Below are 19,519 nucleotides of genomic sequence, written 5' to 3' on the forward strand. Positions count from 1 at the left end.
TCAAATTCTGTGACCTCGCAGGGAATGGTAAAAGCAGTCTTAGCTGCCATTAATCTGAAGTCCGTGCCCCATACATACCCTGCTACTGTCGCTCAGAACAACTCATTTTACTCCATCTGTGTAGAGAATCATCTTGTGGGCTTCTCCGAACTTTACCTTCTGCCTGTGTCCACCTCCGCCTCTGGGCCAGTGCCTCATTTTTTGGTTATTATGCTATAGCATTATTTGGATTAGACTACCAGCTGCTGAAACAGGAAATCAGTCGTACATTGCTTTAAGGAATATTTCAAAATTCTGTTTGTGGCTTGGCACACAATGGTACATAAATTCAGCTGTTTCTTCTTACAAACTACAACTGACAGGTCAAAAAGCTTATCCATTAACAATCTGTTTGAGGGATTTTATTCTGTCCTAATTTTTTTCTTCTTCTCCGGCTGTCTGAGATGTAGTCTAATTAAAAACAAAACAAAAAAACAGTACCACTGTCGCCAGTGACGGTCACTTATTAATGCACCGATAAAACTGCTTATAGTTGCTTTAAAGTAAGAGGAGGTGATTAATCAAAGCTTGTTTTCAGGCCACATTCTTTAGGGTGAATCCACTCATAAAATAGATTTAAAACCAAAAAGCCAAATTGCCTTTGCAATTTCTGGATAGATTTTTTTTTAAAAGATCAATTTACTGAAAGACTAGTGGGTAATGCAGTAAATATTCAATACAACCTGCATTGTACCTATTGACCTTTTTTGTGGAGCTTTATTTAACAAACTCCACAAATTACTTAGTAAAGATGGACATTCTGTATGGTGATTTGAAGATGTGTAGCCTAGTACACAACCAGATGGGATCAAGTAACTCTAGTTCCAGACTTTCGAGAGATTTTCAAGCAAGAGTCAACTGAGCTGTAGGCAAGAATAAAACAAAAAGCCTTACATACTAGAGAGCACAGGTCTCTCTTCTTTCTTTCTTTCTTTCTTTCTTCACAAAGTCTGCCACTTTTATATTATTACATTTCAAATGAGTTTAATCTATAAGCGTGGAGTAGAAAAGAAAGAGCAGGTGCATACTTTATAGCTTACACCATGATCCTGTTATATTCACATAACAAATATAACCTCCATCTCTTGCCAAGACACTTTTCAGTTGAGTAAGTGATTGGAAAATAATGTGATTCACAAGGTTCGTTATTTTTTTTAATCACTCGGGAGTTGAAAGGAAATGGTGTAAATTATGGTGACAATTTGAATTTATGCTAAAAATGTCTTGTTTGAACAATGGAGCAAGACTGCTACAATTTCTCAAAGATTTGTTTTTATCATCATCTGAGGGACAAATTATCTTTTTATTATATTCTCGTTGCATAAACTTTCTGTTGTGTTTTTTGCTGCTTATTCTCGCTAACCTATTTACATTGCACTTGTTATAGGCACCTACAGAAACGCATTGAAAATATTGTTAGTCCATGGACGCACATTGTTAAAATTGCAAATGAGGCCTAGAGTTTGTCACAGCTGCCAGACACAGACACATTGTATCTCATTGTGCTTTCATTGATTTTGCTTCAGTGTGTACACATAAACATCTGTGTATCTAAAACTAATTTACAATTGTCCACAATGCATGTAAAAAACGTTTTTTTTTTAATTTTAAAAAATATATATAATTTTAACTTTTATATATTTTTACATATAGGCTATTGTTTAAATCAATGTAATAAAGTATGTCCTATGCGGTAGAAACATTTATACAATAAGCATATATCTACTTTTTTACGCTTTCCGATATTTATGTGTTCCCTCGTTTCACGGTAATTTTAAAAGCCGTCTTACCTTTACTTTTTTATGAAGAATATGGGAAACAGAAAAAAACGAAGGCGACAGACTATTCCATTAGCTGCCATTAGTGCAACTGTAACAAACATATATTTCGATTAATCTTCATAAATAATCTCAGAGTCTGTCTAAATTCACATATCCCTGTATTCCCAATTGTCACAATTTTCCACCGAGTATCCGCTGATAAGGCTGAATAGTTACGCTCTTGCCTTGATTGACAGGTGGGACAGATGACATGAGCGCTTTCGGGTTGGATGGCTTCACGCTTTTGTAGTCTAACCGATTGGAATCCGCTCGGATCGATTCTTATCAATGAAATAATCTTTATTACGAGTTTTCGGTATGTATAAAGCGACGTATCTTATGCACATTCATAATCTGGCCGATATATTACGGCGCTTCTAACCACTTCCCCCCCTCGTCTGAGTCATTTGGTCTCGTCCATACTCGCTTTGGATTTTAGTTGTGTTTATGGCATCGTATTCATCAACGGAAGGTGAAAGTCTGCCGGTCTGCGCCAGTGTCTGATATCAATGGCTTTCAGGGCAATTTTTTTTTGAATGTCTGGACTTTATATAATTTCACCTCTAAGAAACCAATGATGGATATCCTATGGATTTTATGGACACTACTACCCTCGGTCCTGGCTGTTGAAGGTAAGATGTTTCTCCCCGTGTTTTGCGAGTCCAGCATCTTGCCGACAGACTGAGAGTTTACGGTCACGGCACGTTAGTTTTGAATGCCATCCTAGAAATAAGATACTAAACCATTTTTTTCGCTAATTAACGAATGTGGAATGATACTGGGACAAATGTGACAATTTTTTTAAACGGTTGCTTTCCCCCTGAGAAGAACGTATCCCTTTGATAAGGCTTGCTCTGTCATGCGAACTATATAGTTAAACATCACAGGTGGGTTAGAGACGCATTCATTTGGACAGCATCAGAGTGAGTTTGAGAAATAATATATTTATCATCTTTTCATGTGCAATAGGAGCATTAAAACGCATTATTTTTTATCCCCACGCGCGGATAACGTGTGCGTGCGCGAACCCTGCTCGAGATTCGCGCCCCTTATTTGTACAATAATTTCAGAGGTGAAATCTTAAACCCAAACCACTTCTATATATTAATCTTGTTTATTTTTCTTTATTAATATTTATTTATCTTGTAACGCATTCACGTGTTGTTTTACGCTCATGTTCATCGGGAATTCAGAGCTGAAATGGTGATGCTGGACTCAGCATGTTGGACAATGGAGCAGGTTTCCAGTGAGCATACAATAACAAAACACCCATACAGTCCTTTATTCTCACTTACTGACCACACATTCAATCCCAGGCGATTTGAAGTGTCTGTGTCCAGTGAATTATGCTCAATGAATTTTAAGTAGGCACTGCTGGTATTACATGAACCTCTTGTGGCTTTAGTTCTCAAGTTTAATGATACTTGAGTTTATTGTCATGTAATGGATTAATATAGGTATACTCGATTCTGTACTTTTAGACTGGAGATTTTAACAGAAGAGAATTTTTTTTCAAGGTTTCATCAAGTTTATCAAATTTAGTATGCTCACAACACAGTAAGGCTGTCAACAGTGTAGTTATATGCATAATAAAATGAACACATTTGCATACTCAGGCACAACTCTATTTGAATTAAATAAGTGTTCATTCAACAGTACTGCATGACTGCATTTTCTTTTGCTAATAAATCTTTTTTAAAACATTTGTATGGAGCAGTATAAACCATAACTACCTCAACATTATTATAACTTTTTAAATGTTGTACAGGGATTTCAATTTCAGATAGTTATAACCATTAATTATTATACCAATCATGTCACTTGAACAAAGCTGGCAAATATTTTGGGGGTATTCTTTTCCCCAATACTCGCCAAAAATTTAGATTTTTTTTTTCTAGGGCCAGTTTAATTTAATTGAAATTGAAATGTGCACACACATTTAATATTAACTAGGCTGTGCAGTAATTATAATTTAAAAAATTGAAAAAGACTGAGTGTTTAATAAAGGAATCAAAATTATTTTCCTGATTACTTTTAGAGGTCTTATGGTCCTCAAAGGTTGGTTGACCTTTTTTTAAATAATGTATATGTTGCCTTTAGTATCGTCTTTGCTGTTCAGAAAAGTATAAATGATGATTCCAACATTGCTTCTTGGAAAAGAGATTCTAACACACACACACACACACACACACACACACACACACACACACACACACACACACACACACACACACACACACACACACAATATATTTATTAGTTTTAATGTTTAGAAATGTTTATTTCAATTATTGAATTATTTTATATAATTTTTTTTTCCTAATCAAGATTTTTTCCCTTGTGGATCGCTTAATCACAAACTCAGAAGTGATTGGTCGATTTGCATTTTCCTCTGTCTATCACCCTAGTTTTTCAGCCAATGGTGTGAAAGCGTGGCGCTTACACATAAAAATTAGAGAGCTGAAAAAGAGGTCAACGCTGCCTCGACCTTAAAAACAAAGTGATGAAAGGCAGTAGATGAGATGGGTAGGTGAGATTTGACGTCATCTTAAAGCCTTATACAACAGTGTTTATCATCCTCGCTAACTGTGTAAATTATCTGAAAGAATTTTAGATGTTTTATTTCAGTTGTGAGGATGGAATAGTTCTCTTGTATTTAATTTGTATTCAATTTGTTTAACTTATGTTTAATTTTGTGTACTTGTCTGTGTGAAATATTATCAATATAATTATTTAATTAGGTTGTGTGATGACCCTCAGGATATAAGATTCTGTTTCTCTTGAATCTGAGACTCCTTTAGTGGAAGAATAAATTACTTCAAGTGCGTTTTTTAAACCCACGTTTACATATGTGAATTTAGACCGATTTTTCCCACTAGGTGTCCGTAAAATATGGTTCTGCACTTCTGCTCTTTAGTGTTTTTATTTCAAATTAATACTGCCAGTCTAAGGGGCTTTGACGTATTTTCTCAGTGACAAGTTTCCGTATGTCACCTTGCATTATGCAGCGGTTTTAACTAGTTACAGTGTAATTTAGTATTAGTCCTTGTGCCTGTGCGTCTTCAGTGATTAGTACATTTTTTATTTCTGTCATTCTTCTATTTCATAGTTCCTAATTTTGCCCTTTTCATTTTTAGCTATTCTGCTTTGCATTTCAATTGGTTCACAGTGTAATCAAACAATATTCCGTATCAGATTTTACATTTAGAAAATAGATTTTATAGAATACATAAACTATATCTGCTGGATTTGCATCATGTGATTACAAATCACAATTACAGGTTTCATGGTTTTAGAATGTTATACCATGGATAAGGCCACGCCAAGCTGCATTTTGTTTTTACCACGTCAAGACAAGAGTTGGCATCTATTGTAAGTAGGACGCCAGGCTTTCAAAAGATTCCTCGCTATTTCAATATTCCCAGCATGCATTCTATTTTGCTGTCATAATGTCATGATACAATGCGAATTCTCTCTCATCTTGAGACATCCCATAAGCAGCTGCGTCTGTTCCCATACTGTAAATATCTGAACGCTGATTATATATTGATGTGCTCGTCTACATGATGGACGTTTGTCTTCAGGGTAAAGGGAAAAATAGCATTTACAGCTGGTTTTAATATGGGCCTTAGTGATAATGTAGTACCACAATACTATTTTCATGACTTGTTTTATCAGAATATTTTCCATATTTCTTTCAGCTTCTGCTTTGTGTACTTTTTGTTTCCAAGAAATACATAGTGGCATAAGCTTGAAGATATGATTATTTTTTATAATTTATTATTCTTAATAACGTCAGTCGTTTCATCCGACAATTTATTTGTCAGTTTATCGTTGTTAAGCTATCAAAATATTCCATTTGATCATACAGTATTTCCGAAGTTATATAAATACTACCAAATAAATTTTGCTTAGCATTTTGTACAAGTGCAAAGTTTGTTTCAGCTAAGCTTTTCATAATCTATTTCCATAATACTCTTAAACAACAGAGAGAGGGGATAATTCAATCTGTTGTTTGTTAACATGGCTGTTTAGCCCTCATATCAACACTTCCACTTTGAAATGCCTGCCAAGTTTGAATAATCTGCTTTCAAATGTAAATGTGTCTCGTCCGTTTCCAACTATACACCGAGTGTGGGCCACTGCAGCATAAGCAGACAAATAGCAGTACAGTTTTTCAAGAAGGTAACAAAACGCAGAGTGTGGGGTAGAGAGGTGGTGATTGGGGTTCAGAAGCGGGATTAGATAAAGGTAAAGTGAGCGGCTGCTCGCAATCCTGTGTTTTCTCAGTCCGCTGAATGAGCAGATGCAGGGAGCTCGTCTGCACACCAGCCTCCACAGTGGCGTTCACAAAGAATCCGCCTCCATTCAGCGCCTAATCCATGCTACCCAGGGCCTGGCTATTGTCACTTTGCATGCAAAATTTCAATTAGTGCTGGTACCAGTTGTTTCTCTAGTGAGACGAGTGTCACGTTTCGAGGGAACGGCCAAGGGCTACCTTAACCATGCAGAAAGTCTGGAATAGCAGAGAGACTTTTCTTTTTTTTGTAGAAATACAGCCGCTTTCAGCACAGCATGCTATCTTTGACAATGTCGGACTTTAGTTTTTGTTTCACAAGTGTGTCAGTTCTGCACTTGCTGTGTATTTTAAGCAGATTCTTGTGTTCGGTGAGTGGCTGTGCACTTTAATAATAATCCTGCAATTTAAGGAATTCATAGTCTGTCAACTGGGGTGGGCGATATACCGTTAGACATGATTAACTGGTAGAGACTTTGGACTATCGTCTCTATCCAAGTTACGCTTGCGTGACGTTTGCTACGCAGTCACGAAAGCGTATCTTTTGCATGCTTTTTAAGTATTGTGGTTTAAAAACAAGTGATTTTAAACTAGGGATGGCCCGATACCGATACTGGCATCGGGGATCGGGTCGATACTGTCTTCATATATTCGTACTCGTACTCATAAAAATTTGCCGATACCACGCCCCGATACCACATACATTTTGTGAAACGAAACAGGCCTCCGCGAGTGCTTTGTCGAGGTGAACTGAGGCATAGGGACGTGCACTCCCAACGCAATAGAGTACGCACGGCACTAGATTTGATGGCCGAGTGCGAGCGCGGGCGGTGATGCACTCACTCTGTGTGCGGGTTGCGGGAGAATAAAACGATTCGCGGGACTCCCGCAAACTAGAAATATCTGTGAATACAACATATTAAAACTAATAGATTTTTATTCATCTGTTGCAGAAAAGCAAGAAAAACAACTGAAATAAAACAGAAACGATTTACAGGCCAGAGTTTCTTTTCATAACATGTTTGCAGCGTTGTGCGATGTAGCCAATCACAGACATATGTGTTGATTTCTTGAACGCAATGGCCAATCAGAAGCATTTAAGATAGACTCCCCTCACCGCTCCAAACTTTTTTGTTCAGTGCTGAATTCTGTATGCTGGCAAATCCTCTAATTATAACAAACAAAGTGTGGATATTATGAAAGATTCATTGTGCAGTCAGCTTCATTGATAATAACAGATTTGTGAGATCGCGTTGAACTGTCAGCTTTTTAGGAATTAGGCTATTAAGGGAGCGCACTCTGCCTGCATTCAGTAATGTCATTAATGTCATTCTTTTATGTTAAATTAACAGTGGTTTGTGTGTTAATAGATTTATTATTTTACTCATTATTATTTATTTTATATATATTATTTATTTTTAGACTTGTTAAAACAAGCAGAGAAGAAAATAAAAACAGTCTTCTAACCTGTGTTCTAAAATAGTCTTCTGTCTTCTTTTCTGGGAAATTTTAAACATGTGACGATACCAGGATTTCACTTTGGCATTTTGAGCACTGTTGAACAGATTCTTAAACACCTCTGAATTGGCCGTTGTGTTCATCCGCTCAACATATATGTCTGTGATTGGCTACTACAATGATCTATCAGAGGATCCGTCTATCTGCAGATATATTAGAGATCCGCTGATAGACGCCTGCTTTCAAACACTCTCCTGTGTTCTGTGTAAGTGCTTGGTGAACATGTTTTTGAAGTGTTGATCATTGTAGCCAATCACAGACATATATGTTGAGCGTGTGAACACTATGGCTAAGTAGAGGTGTTTAAGAATCTGCTCAACAGCGCTCAAAATGGGAAATGCTGGTTTCGTCACATTTTTAAAATTTCAGTTCCAACTTAAACAGTTGTGAAAGAAAGCGCACAAGTATATTGGATCCGTTCAGTAGGTCTTAAAGTGACAGCATCCAAATTTACTTGCTGTTGTTATTAATGTTAATCAAACAACAAAAAAGAGAAAATCTCTCACTGCCCTTCACTGAATCACTTTTGTGAATTAAGAATAAATGTATAGCCTATGTAATTCACACAGTGAAGACTATGCAGTGTTTGATTACTTTATACAATTTATGTAGCCTAGTATTTCCTTATTTATATTGCTTGACGTTTTTTGTTCTGATAGGTCCATTTAATTTGTGTTTTTGATCTATTTTAGTTTATTTTCCTATATGCTTGTAATTAGTGTCTTTGTTATTTTTATCACTGTTTATAAGTTTTTTTTTTTACTTACAGTAGGGTATTAATTTTTTTGTGATATTGAAAATGGTGATAAGAATTCTGAAATTTCAATGGTATTAATTCTTTAATATCCTAAAAACCGTATTTAAAGCAAAAATAACTATATTGTGATGTATATCGCTATTGTGAGATACAATTACTCATATAGTGATATAAGATTTTGGTCATATGGCCCACCCCATATGTCAATAGTCACCATATCAAGCATGTTTACTTTTGTTTAAGCGAGGAAATCTATTAAACAAAACATGCCAGTCAGAATTAACTCATCTTGCTATGTAATTATGACTGGCAATTTAGCTGAAATTGTAAAATAATTTTAGTGATGACTGCCAAACTTATGCTCATTACTCCTCTCTTCAGCATCCACAAGCACTGGATCTCAGTGTAACTATTTGACTGTAATATAGGGTTTCTTTGGTCAGGTTCAGGCAGTTTCCTGCAAGTGCTTTGCGAGTGACTGAAGGGAGTATAAAGGGAGTTTCCAGTGAGCATCAGAGGCGGATCAGAGGCGCTCTCTACCCCATTCCTCCCCTCTGTCTGGATCAGTCCGAAGAGTGATGTCACTCAATCTATAGAGAGGCTCTCACACCCCCAGTGGTATAGAAATCTATCTCCCTTCAAAGCTCAGACTGTGCCTTGCATCATAGTCCGCATTCACAGTGAAATGTTACTGATCCGATATTTTGACATACAACATACAATTTTTTTTTCTTCCATTAACACTCCACCAAGATACACTAGGCTGAATCATAATTATTGAAGACTACCACCGAAGAAGCTTACTAATGTTTTACATGAAGGCTACTGAATATGACATTATATTTTGTGTTCTTGTGTAGTTTTCTTCTTCCTGGCAATTTATGTTTTTTTCAAATTGAAGTTAACTTTTTTTGTCCTAAACAAACTTTAGCCTATATACAATTGTAGATTAAAAAAAAAACATGAATGCAGCTGTTGACAATCAATTAAAATCACTTCTATTTTTGTTTCATATTATGTTCTGTACATATATTTAGGTAATTCTGTGCTTATTTACACAGGGTCTTAAAGCTGAAGGACCATATTCTTTACTCATTATAACAATAACATGTCATGGCAGTTTGACCATTACCTGAGCTTCGCTGACTCTAGTATTAGTGTAGCAAGTGGACAAATGAGGGTCTGTATGCTACAGAATACTGTACTACTACTTACAGAGGATCGGTTGAGTGTGTGGTTGAAGGTCATGTGGGTTTTTCTAAAATGATAGCTGTGTTTTTCTACCTTGAGGTGATAATTGTTTCAATCTGCACAGTACAAGACAAGACTCAGGCTGCGGTTCAGGACAGAGCTAGAGAGACTTTACATAGAACATATTTAAATCATGGGATGATTAGATTATTTAATCTATGTTTGTGCATAGATTAAAGCATCCTAATCAATCCATTTAATCATGTCTAAGTGCTTACTGGTGAATCAGAATGTGCTTTCTCATTCCCATCAGCCTAGTTTGCGAGAACGTTTATCTTTACTGTAACCAAATGCAGCGCAAACTGTCTCCTGCAATTTACTAAGCATTCTGCAAAACACATTGAAAATGAAATATGCAGGCAGTCCTTTACTCCTTAAAGCTGTGAGCAATGTGATTACTCATGCATAAGCTCCCATTGTTCAATCTATGTTTATGTAGCCATAATAATACGCCCAGTTAAAAGGTGGTCTTAGGGGATGAACATCCGTCATGCATGTCATACTGCAAGTGATCCTAGACCTCAAATATGTTGTAACGTCACCTATGATGTTGATTTTTGCTCAGTTCATCTATGGACCCCTGAATGTGATTTTTACTGTACATTGAGCTTGTGGCACTGCAGTTTAGCTTATTAAGTTTCAGTTGGCTGGTTGTCTTTAGGGGCTAATTAAAGCATCCTAATTGCATAAACCAGCCTTCGCTTTGTGCTTGCAATTCCACTTAACCACTGTTATGGGATCATTGGTATTTCCGGGACTCAGAAAGCTTTTTGACACTTTCAGTATCCACATTAACCACTTTTTAAGATGTGTGATAGTTGTAATCGCATGAACTTGATACAGTTGATACTGAAATATTGGATCAGTGTCACAAGTGGCCAATTATAAAATTAGGGTGAGAACAAACAAACAAATTAATTAATCATCCTGTCTGCACCTGTGAAGAAATGCAAATCATGCGGTTTGTATTTTCTGAAAGAACAAACAAATTTCTCTGTCAATCTTTCAATAGATGAATCCAAAAATTAAAGTCACCGTCATTTCATTTTAAACCTGTAGGGCTGCGCGATAAAACGGTATCGGTATTTATCGACGGTACACCATTGTCGGAAACGATATAAAAAATATTCATTAAAATTAACTATTTTCATTAAAATGCGCACGCCTCGCCCGAAGCGCGCATTGCTGGCGTGACCACCACAACGTTGCTCAACATCAAATGGCAAACGTAATGAAAGCAGAACGAAACTGCCCTACTCATTATTTTGTGCTTCACGGACAGTTTATTAGTTTGGACGACTGTCAGTGCAGCGCGAGCCAATCTTGATCAAGCGACACTGTTACTACCCAGCACTAAGAGATCCAGTAAAGAAAGCATTTGAGCATTTGAATTCACCACTGAAGTAATAGCATCACTGCGAGATCCAGTGAGAAGCATTCAAATTTCTATGTTTTTAACAGATTAAACAGTGCTGACGTGGAAACCGAATGAACTAGTTATAGGCTTTAAGTCAACAGATCAGCAACATTCACCATGGATTTAAGGTTGTAACACTAACTGTAACCATGGAAGTTTGGCAGGAATAGTAAAATGCTTTCAAGTACGTCAGACATCTTTTCCAGCACTTCAAATTTTATTTTTAATATAATGACCAAAACATTATTTGCTCATCCTTCAAAGATTACCCCCATTTATAAAACTAAAAGTTTCAAGATGTAGAAAAATGTATGTTTAAAATATTTTTCATGAAAATGACAGCAACTTTGTAAATTATTATATTACAATAACGAATTAGAAATACAAATACAAATATTAAAAATACAAGTTAATGCAAAAACGTCCCGGGTTACGTATGTAACCCTTGTTCCTCGAAGGGACGGAAGCTGCGTGTAATCGCAGTGGGAACGCCCCCAGCGTAACGCGTCTGAAGCATGAATGAAATCAGTCAATGGAGAGACGGAGCGTCACAGCAAGTGACGTCATTGACCAGGAAGCTATAATTATCCCCTGAATACACAAGCCGCCAGCTTCTAATGTTACTGAAGCAAGCGACCCAAGGGGATGCCGGGAGTATGGCAGGACACGCAGCGTCCGTCCCTTCGGGGAACTAGGGTTACATACGTAAACCGGGACGTTCCCCTTCAGGGACTACCGCTGCGTGTAATCGCAGTGGGAACGCAATATCTACATCCCCATACGAACAGGTCCCCGTCGTGTGTGACTAGGAGACACAAGCCGAAGAGAGAACCTGAGCCCCAGGAGTGGAGCTAAAATCAAGAGAATAAAACCTGACGAAAGTGTGCGGTGAGGACCAGCCTGCCGCATCACAAAAGTCCTGAAGAGAAGCCCCTGAAAGAAGAGCTCTAGAGGCAGCCATACTTCTGGTAGAATGGGCCCTTACAGCCAAAGGTGAAGGCTGACCGGCCGAAACATAAGCAAGTGAGATGGCCTCGACCACCCACTTGCTCATCCTTTGCTTGGATGCCGGACACCCCTTCTTAGGTGACCCAAAACAGACGAACAACTGTTCCGATTTCCTCCACAGGGCAACTCTGTGGACATAAGCATCTAAAGCCCTAACGGGACACAGCAAATTCAATTTCTCCTGGTCTGACGTCAAAAAAGGCGGAGGACAGAAGGCCTGCAGTACTATAGGTCTAACGGAAGTGGTTGGCACCTTAGAAACATACCCTGGTCTCGGACAGAGAAAAGCCTTAACCATACCAGGAGCAAATTCCAGGCACGAGGGAGCCACCGAAAGTGCTTGAATATTTCCAATTCTTTTTAGAGACGAGATAGCGAGAAGAAGGATAGTCTTAAGGTAGTCGAAGGGCTCGAAAGGAGCTAGAGAGAGACCCTCTAAGACAATGGCCAGATCCCAAGATGGTACCCTCGTGCGAACTGCAGGCCTCAGCCTCAAGGTGCCACGAAGGAAGCGAGATATAAGTGGGTTTTTCTCGAGAGAACCTCCGCTCGAAGGGGCGTGGTAAGCAGCTAAGACCGCCACGTACACCTTCAGTGTGGAGTGGGATAACCCTGTGGAGAACCGGTCCTGCAGGAAATCCAGCACTGTACCAACCGTGCCGTTAACTGGGTCCTGCTGGCGCTCTCCACACCAAGAGGTGAAAAGTTTCCACCTCGCGGCATATAACCTCCTCGTGGTGGGAGCTCTGGATTGGAGGATGGTCTCAACGACCTCAGTCGAGAGACCAGAATCTATGAGCTGGGCCCCCTCAGAGGCCAAGCCCACAGCCTCCATAGTTCTGGGCGGGGGTGAAGGATCGACCCACTCGCCTGAGAGAGTAGATCTCTCCTGATCAGTATCTCCAGGGGAGAGCCGTCGAGGAGAGACACTAGTTCCGCAAACCATACTCGGGCCGGCCAGAACGGGGCTATTTGCAGAAGACTGAGCCCGTCCCGGCGAACCCTCTCCAGAAACGTTCAGCCCTTTCGTTACACCCCTAGTAATTACAGATGTTGATCTACCTCAAAGTTTGCCTTCATTGTTCTACGTTTACACTTACACTGCACACATTTTGTAACATTTGATTAAAGTTCAAGAGTTTCTTTAACATTTGCTACTTTATCTTAATATAAGACATAAAGAAGATATTTTTGTGTACGTTTTATTTTTGACTGCTAAAACCAATATAATTTGTTGTTTGCCTTAATAATGTGGATAGGCCTAAATAAATAAAAAAAACTGTGGTTTAAATTCAAACTTCTTGTTCTCATTTTCAAAAAAAAGGTTATAATTTTTTTTTCAATAATTATCAATACCGAACGATATTAAAAACATTAGGCCTATATTGTGATAATTTTTTTTAGCTATATCGCACACCCCTACTTCTGTGGAACGCAAAGGCAAATATTTTGGAAATATATATATATATATATATATATATATACATTTGTCATTTGTCATAAGGTGAAAGTCAATAGGCTTTAATGTGTTTTTGTCACTCATTGTATGGGCAAACAAGTTTTTCAAAATCTTTTCAAAAAAGTCATACATATTTGGAATGGGTAATTCCTTTGGAATTAAGGGTGGGTAAATTGACCCTTCGCAGGGAGCTTAATTGACAGGTGATCTGACCAATCATACTTCGCCATCCGCCATTTTGTCCTACAAAGCAGTCAGGAGAGTTAGTAGATTATCGTGGGAGGATTTGAACTTGAAAAACTGAATATACTGACGCCTTTCCACGGTTAAAACAACATTCCTTCTTATGTTCATTCATGTTTATTTGATGCTATAAATGAACTAGAAGGAAGAGATGATCGGTTCACGAGCAGCTTTAACTGAGGCTCTACAGCGATCTGTCACGATACATTAAAGAGCCACAAAACGGTATTTATTGTTTAAATTTCTTTTTAAAGATGACCAAATTTGAAAGGTGAGACTTTGTTTCATATGTTTAATATCAAAAGTAACCAAAAAGTAACCTGGTCTGTCCTGTCTGTCAGCGTATTGTCAGTCTCCTCTCTCATCCTCGATGTATTTTTCACTTCGTGAGAACATGGTGTGTGCATGAGAGCGGAGTAGCTTGTCGGACATAGCGACAGTAACTAAGGGGGGCGGGTCTTTGCGAAGGGTCAATTATGACAGATTTTTCATTCTTGGTTCAACTATCCTTCTAAGAACAATCATCCTGAGCTGAAGTTAGTGAGAGTTGTGTTCTTGCTGGAGGTCACACCTTGTTCGCTCACTATTAAACATCTGCCTTCCATCAAAGCATTCGACAAACACAATTCCTCTGAACTGGTGCAGTGTTGCTCTGTGTCTCCCAGAGTACAGTCTGTCTTCAGAGATAAAGGCAGACTGATTGCATCCTCATCTGCATCACAAAGGGAAGCCGCGTTCACCTGAACTGCTGTTACCCAGCACGCACACTTGACGTCTCCTGGCATTTCTGCCACCGCATGATGTCTGCCAGCCTTTGACTGCATACACCCTCTCTCTCAGGCTGGAGGGCTGACGGCTTGACTTATACCATCTCTTTGGGGATGTGACCATTGGTCCTGTTATAACTCGGTCTGATGTTATTGCTTTCATCCCTGTCAATGGCAAATGCAACGATGGTCTCGGACCACTATGACGCTGACTCTCCTATTGCTCAAGGCTGGGTCACAACATGCACTCGCAAACAGAAAACCTTCCTCTTCCCAGAAAGGAGTGAAAGGGTCTCTGTTAGCCACAGGATGCCTTTTTGTTGTTTCATTGCCTTTAGACCCCCGAATGCTGTGATAAATGCCTTGCAGTTTTTATCCCTCAGTGGACTCTAATTGTTGAGAGGTGAATTCCTGCTATTTTTGTAATTAAACAAACTGTGAATTCTCTACATTCCGGGCGATCGAACTACTGGGCAAGGGCATAAGCAGTCAACTTGGGTTAATTTGCTAAAGTATAAACATTCATTGATTGCCACCGCAGTATTTTTGCATTGATGCCTTTTCCTTCCACACTAGTGCTGAATTACACTTCTCACTAGGTTGTTTTCCACAAGAATCAGACTGGTTTGGCAATGAGAACTAGCCTAGAACAAGCGCAGTTTTAGGCTATGTGTCAGCCTTCTCCTTACAGGATTAACACCCGGACTCCATTCCCAGGCCACCTGTGACTTTTTCATGGCTAATCTAAGTTTGCATGCTATGGCCCCTCTGGTGACAGAATTATGTTGAAATAATTTGTAGGGGGTCCAATTGCCACTTTCCTACTTCGCTTAATAAAGAACAATTTGAAATTAAATACAGCTATTTCACTTCCCTCCACTTGTGTTTAGAAATTCTCCCCTAGTGGATGTTCAGGCTGTTTTTGACAGGCCAAGGCTAATCAAAATTACCTGTCGCTGAAAGGCAAAGTGCGCCAAAGAAAAAAAAGTGTTACCATGGAGCTATTTGTTTGCATATAATTGCATTAGCTTGGCACAGAGGGAATTAGGAGAGATAATTGAGCGATTTGGCCCATAGCTGTGACTTGACTGCACTGAAAGGGCGGGTGGGGACAGGGTAATACTCTGTTGTATTCCTATTAATTCATAAGTAATTTGAACCCTTAAGAAAGTCTGTCTTTGTTGTTCTGACTTGAAGTTGAGATCATAGCATTATAATAGAAGGCATAATTAAATGTTAATGGTTTGTTGGTGATTCCATAAATTGTATATAATTGTTTGTTTACATTAGTAAGCTTCACTTCAGCCATTAGAATAGAGTGGAATATAAACAGAATTAAATCAAAGCTGGAATTGAAGGTGGGGAGATATAAAGAATGTTTTTTTTACCCAGGGGTCACAGCAACAGAAGAGTATAATGTTTTATTAGGGGTTAAGCAGCTGCAGTCCAGTTAGGACTGGCCCATGGTGGACTTCCTTATTCTCTGAATTATCTCCGATAAGCACCGTGGGTGGGTTGAGCTTAGCAAGGGGCAGCAGGTGGGTGTGATGGTCAATAGAATTAGTTAGGCATTAAGACTTATTTTTTCTTAATAAATGTGTCTAGACATTGAAACCCTCTTTTGGAAAGGCCTCAATTTTTTATGTACAGTCAAAAAGATGCTTGCCGTCAGGGTCGAAGTATCTTTTGTTACTGAAACTTGCCACTTGGATAGTAGGAATTTCAACATCATTCAATTCGTCATATGATTTGTTCAACATTGATAATAATAAGAAATTCTTTAACACCAAATCAGCTATTAGAATGATTTCTGAAGGATTATGTGACACTTTAAGGCTGCTGAAAATTCAGCTTTGTCATCACAAGAATACATTAAATGTAATAAATTAAATTTAGTTAATTATGATTAATTTTGTATATTCAATTATGCACTAATTTATGAAATAGGATCGCCAAGCGAAAATATGAGAGCAGAATCACTTGTATTCATTTTTTAGTTTCATGACAGAGATAGTGGCTCATCTCGAAATTACGCTAAATGCAGTTTGATGGCCTTCATTTTAGAAATATTTACATTTTCTCAGTTCACCCTTTTACCTATATATGGGGTGCCAAAAAATTCATTTATTCAGATATATGTTCATTTGACGTTTCAAGCAAATATGGATAAAGATTTAGAATAATAAGCAACCCATTATTTGAGCTCAAGCTCATCAATTACAATGCAACATCAATTATCAGTGGAAAATGTGATGCCTCAATAATGAGAGGTAATTTTGTTTCCTTTTTTAAATTTACCTGAAAAAAAATTGCTTTTGGTATCAGCTCTTCAAAACTAAAAAGGTTAGGCTATTTTTTTATTATATTGAAGTGTGTCCCTCCAATAAAGATTTTTCTTATTAGCCAAGTTATTGGGGCATGCGTCCTTTGGGGTTGGTTAAACAATGTCTGGAACAACTGTAGCCATGAAGTAACACTGCTCGCTGAAACAGAACCGCAATATATGGTATAGTAAAGAGTGATGACTATTTTCCATACCTTCCACCAGCTCTACCTTTCAGATAATAATCATCATGGATCATCCAGGCAGGCAGCCGGAAAATCTATACAGTCTCCTGAGGGAATAAATGTGAAGAGGAGGATGTGACTGAGGTGGTTCTATGAAAATGAATAAGTCATGTGATGGAGTTAATGTGCAGAATGTTATTTTTCATGCCTCGTATGCTGAATGCCGTTTTTATCTGACACTAACACAAGATGTCATGTGCATAGGTTTAGCTAGGATGACAGTTCCAAGCATTACCCACAATCCATCAGCATCACGCTCAACTGCAGTGGCTTTGCGAATACACTGCAGGGCGATGATTTCCGCGCTCAGGATGAGGTCCTATAAAATAATATGTAAATTGGATCGATTCTCTGTGGATATTATCAGTGTTGTCATAGTAGACATCTCTGCCACCTGTGCTGTTTATCATTAGTCATGTGAGCCTAATCAGTCTAGGGAAATAAACAATACCACCCAGCCAATTTCCCCTGTTTAAGTGACACCGTCCCAATAGGAGTGGCCTGGCATATCAATTACAACATTGTGCGGCCTTATTTCTTTTTTGTCACGAAACACTTTAGAGTCACGCATTGAGAAAACACAGTTCTGCGTTTGATTAACGAGACTTTGCTGGTTCAACTGTCATATGTTTAAATCTTCTAAGCTTTGGCTCTCATTGTTAAGATCATTCTCACCCTTTAAAACTCATTTCTTTGATTTCTCGCCATGTGTCGTTTTACTGGTCCAAGTAAGTAATTTATATGAAACGGAGCCTTTGTCTGTGCTCCCTTTTGGCAAAGCACCTATGTATTATATCAATCAGTCTGGGGGTATTTTTTATTATTAGCTAAATTAAACAGTAGCCGTTGATTAAGCGAGAACATAAATCTGTATTTGATGTTTTTGGTGGGCTTAGAGTGAATTATTAAGAGCCGCCCCCAAAACTCAAACACATTGTGTGGAGTTGGTGACATGAAGGCGTTTTCCCCCTACAGGCCTGTCTCTTGATACATTTGCTTTCTCTCTGCGGCCTGCGGTGATATGTGGCAGACACATTGCATGCATGTGGTAACTGTACGAGTCCCTCGACGGACTCTCTTTCGTCAGAGGGGCCTGGCTCATAGAGTGATTGGAAAAACATGTTCTTGATTACACAGTTTGGCACAGAACATGTTGGGTTTTTACCTAAATGTCCTTCTTCTCTGTATGCTGCTTGGGTCTTTTGAGTGATAGGGCTGGAAAGGCCACTTATTCCAACAATGCCCCCCACCCCCCCGCTTCTTCTGATACATGTATGTATACCGTGCAAGGCCGCTCTTTGTGGGGACCATATGGCTCAGGCTGTTGTGTGGTGATATATGGCTGCTGAAGCACCTGCAGGAACAAGCTGGGAGAACGTGTCTTACCCTGAGCGCTTGGAAACGAGAGGCCTGAAGTTGGATTAGTGCATGAGGTGTGAACACTGGGTCAAGGGCATGGCTAGCTTTTGAACTACAAGACCACACCTCGACTGCATGTTACATGGGGTCAGGTAACTCAAATTATTGTACAGATTATTGCTCATTGTGTTTCCCTCTACATATCAAGCATCAGACTGTTGTGGTGGTGGTCGGTTACGGATGTGGTAATTTTAATCTCTGAAAATGGTTGAATAGCTAGCACCAGGCATGTCATATTTTTGCCACTACATTTACATTTTGATATCGTTTAACACCTTTAAACTTTTTGGATTTGTATCCTCAGTGCTTTGCCAATATGGCTAGCGCACTGATGCCTGCCATGCTTTTCAAAGCTTTTAAAATGGTAGCTAACAGATTGTGCATCTGTCGTTTGCTACCGTGGTCTGCCAATTTGTTGCTGTCTCATACAGACTGCTCATTTGATACAGTGGTCTAAACCTATTGCTTTACAAATCAATCTGAAAGCCTTACAGGAATTTTTCAATGAAATAAAAAGCCTCTTATGGAAAGGGAAATGACAAAAGGCTTTCTTTTTGGTTGCAGAAATGGTTTGTTTTTGTTTTCGACTAATAATGACTATTGGGACTGTCATATTACATAACATTATAAAGAGAACAATATTGTAATAAAACACTGAATTATTTTGCTTTAGTTTGGTTTAGTCGGTTTAGTTGCTCCAGGAAGAGCGCGTCCACAACATGAGACAATTTTTTAGGGATGCACCGAAATGAAAATTCTTGGCCGAAGCCGAATAATAATGAAACGCTTGGCCGAAGGCCGAACGCGATGTTTCACATTTTTTCCATTTATTTTGCCAATTTTTTCACCATTGCATTTAATCAAATAGTAAAAATATACTTTTGTACTATTTTGTCTTGCTTTTCAGAGAAAAAAAATCATATTATCAATCATATCAATCATAAAAATCAAATATT

At 38.5% G+C, this 19,519-nt stretch overlaps 1 protein-coding gene across 2 annotated transcripts in view; it reads left to right on the forward strand.

Moving 5' to 3' along the window:
* The first annotated feature begins 2,302 nt into the window (after window positions 1-2,302).
* Window positions 2,303-19,519, forward strand: part of ephb2b (eph receptor B2b) — a 179,716-nt gene continuing 162,499 nt past the window's right edge. The window contains exon 1 of one of the 2 annotated variants that reach the window (XM_077203631.1): window positions 2,303-2,491. In XM_077203631.1, coding sequence (XP_077059746.1) covers window positions 2,434-2,491 — 58 coding nt within the window. In that variant the 5' untranslated portion in view covers window positions 2,303-2,433. The remainder of the gene's footprint in view (window positions 2,492-19,519) is intronic. The other variant, XM_077203633.1, reaches the window with a different exon arrangement.

This window comes from Siphateles boraxobius, unplaced genomic scaffold, assembly GCF_051911475.1.
Source record: "Siphateles boraxobius isolate OS27281-9 unplaced genomic scaffold, OSU_SipBor_1 5, whole genome shotgun sequence".
In the NCBI taxonomy this organism is placed as follows: Eukaryota; Metazoa; Chordata; class Actinopteri; order Cypriniformes; family Leuciscidae; genus Siphateles; species Siphateles boraxobius.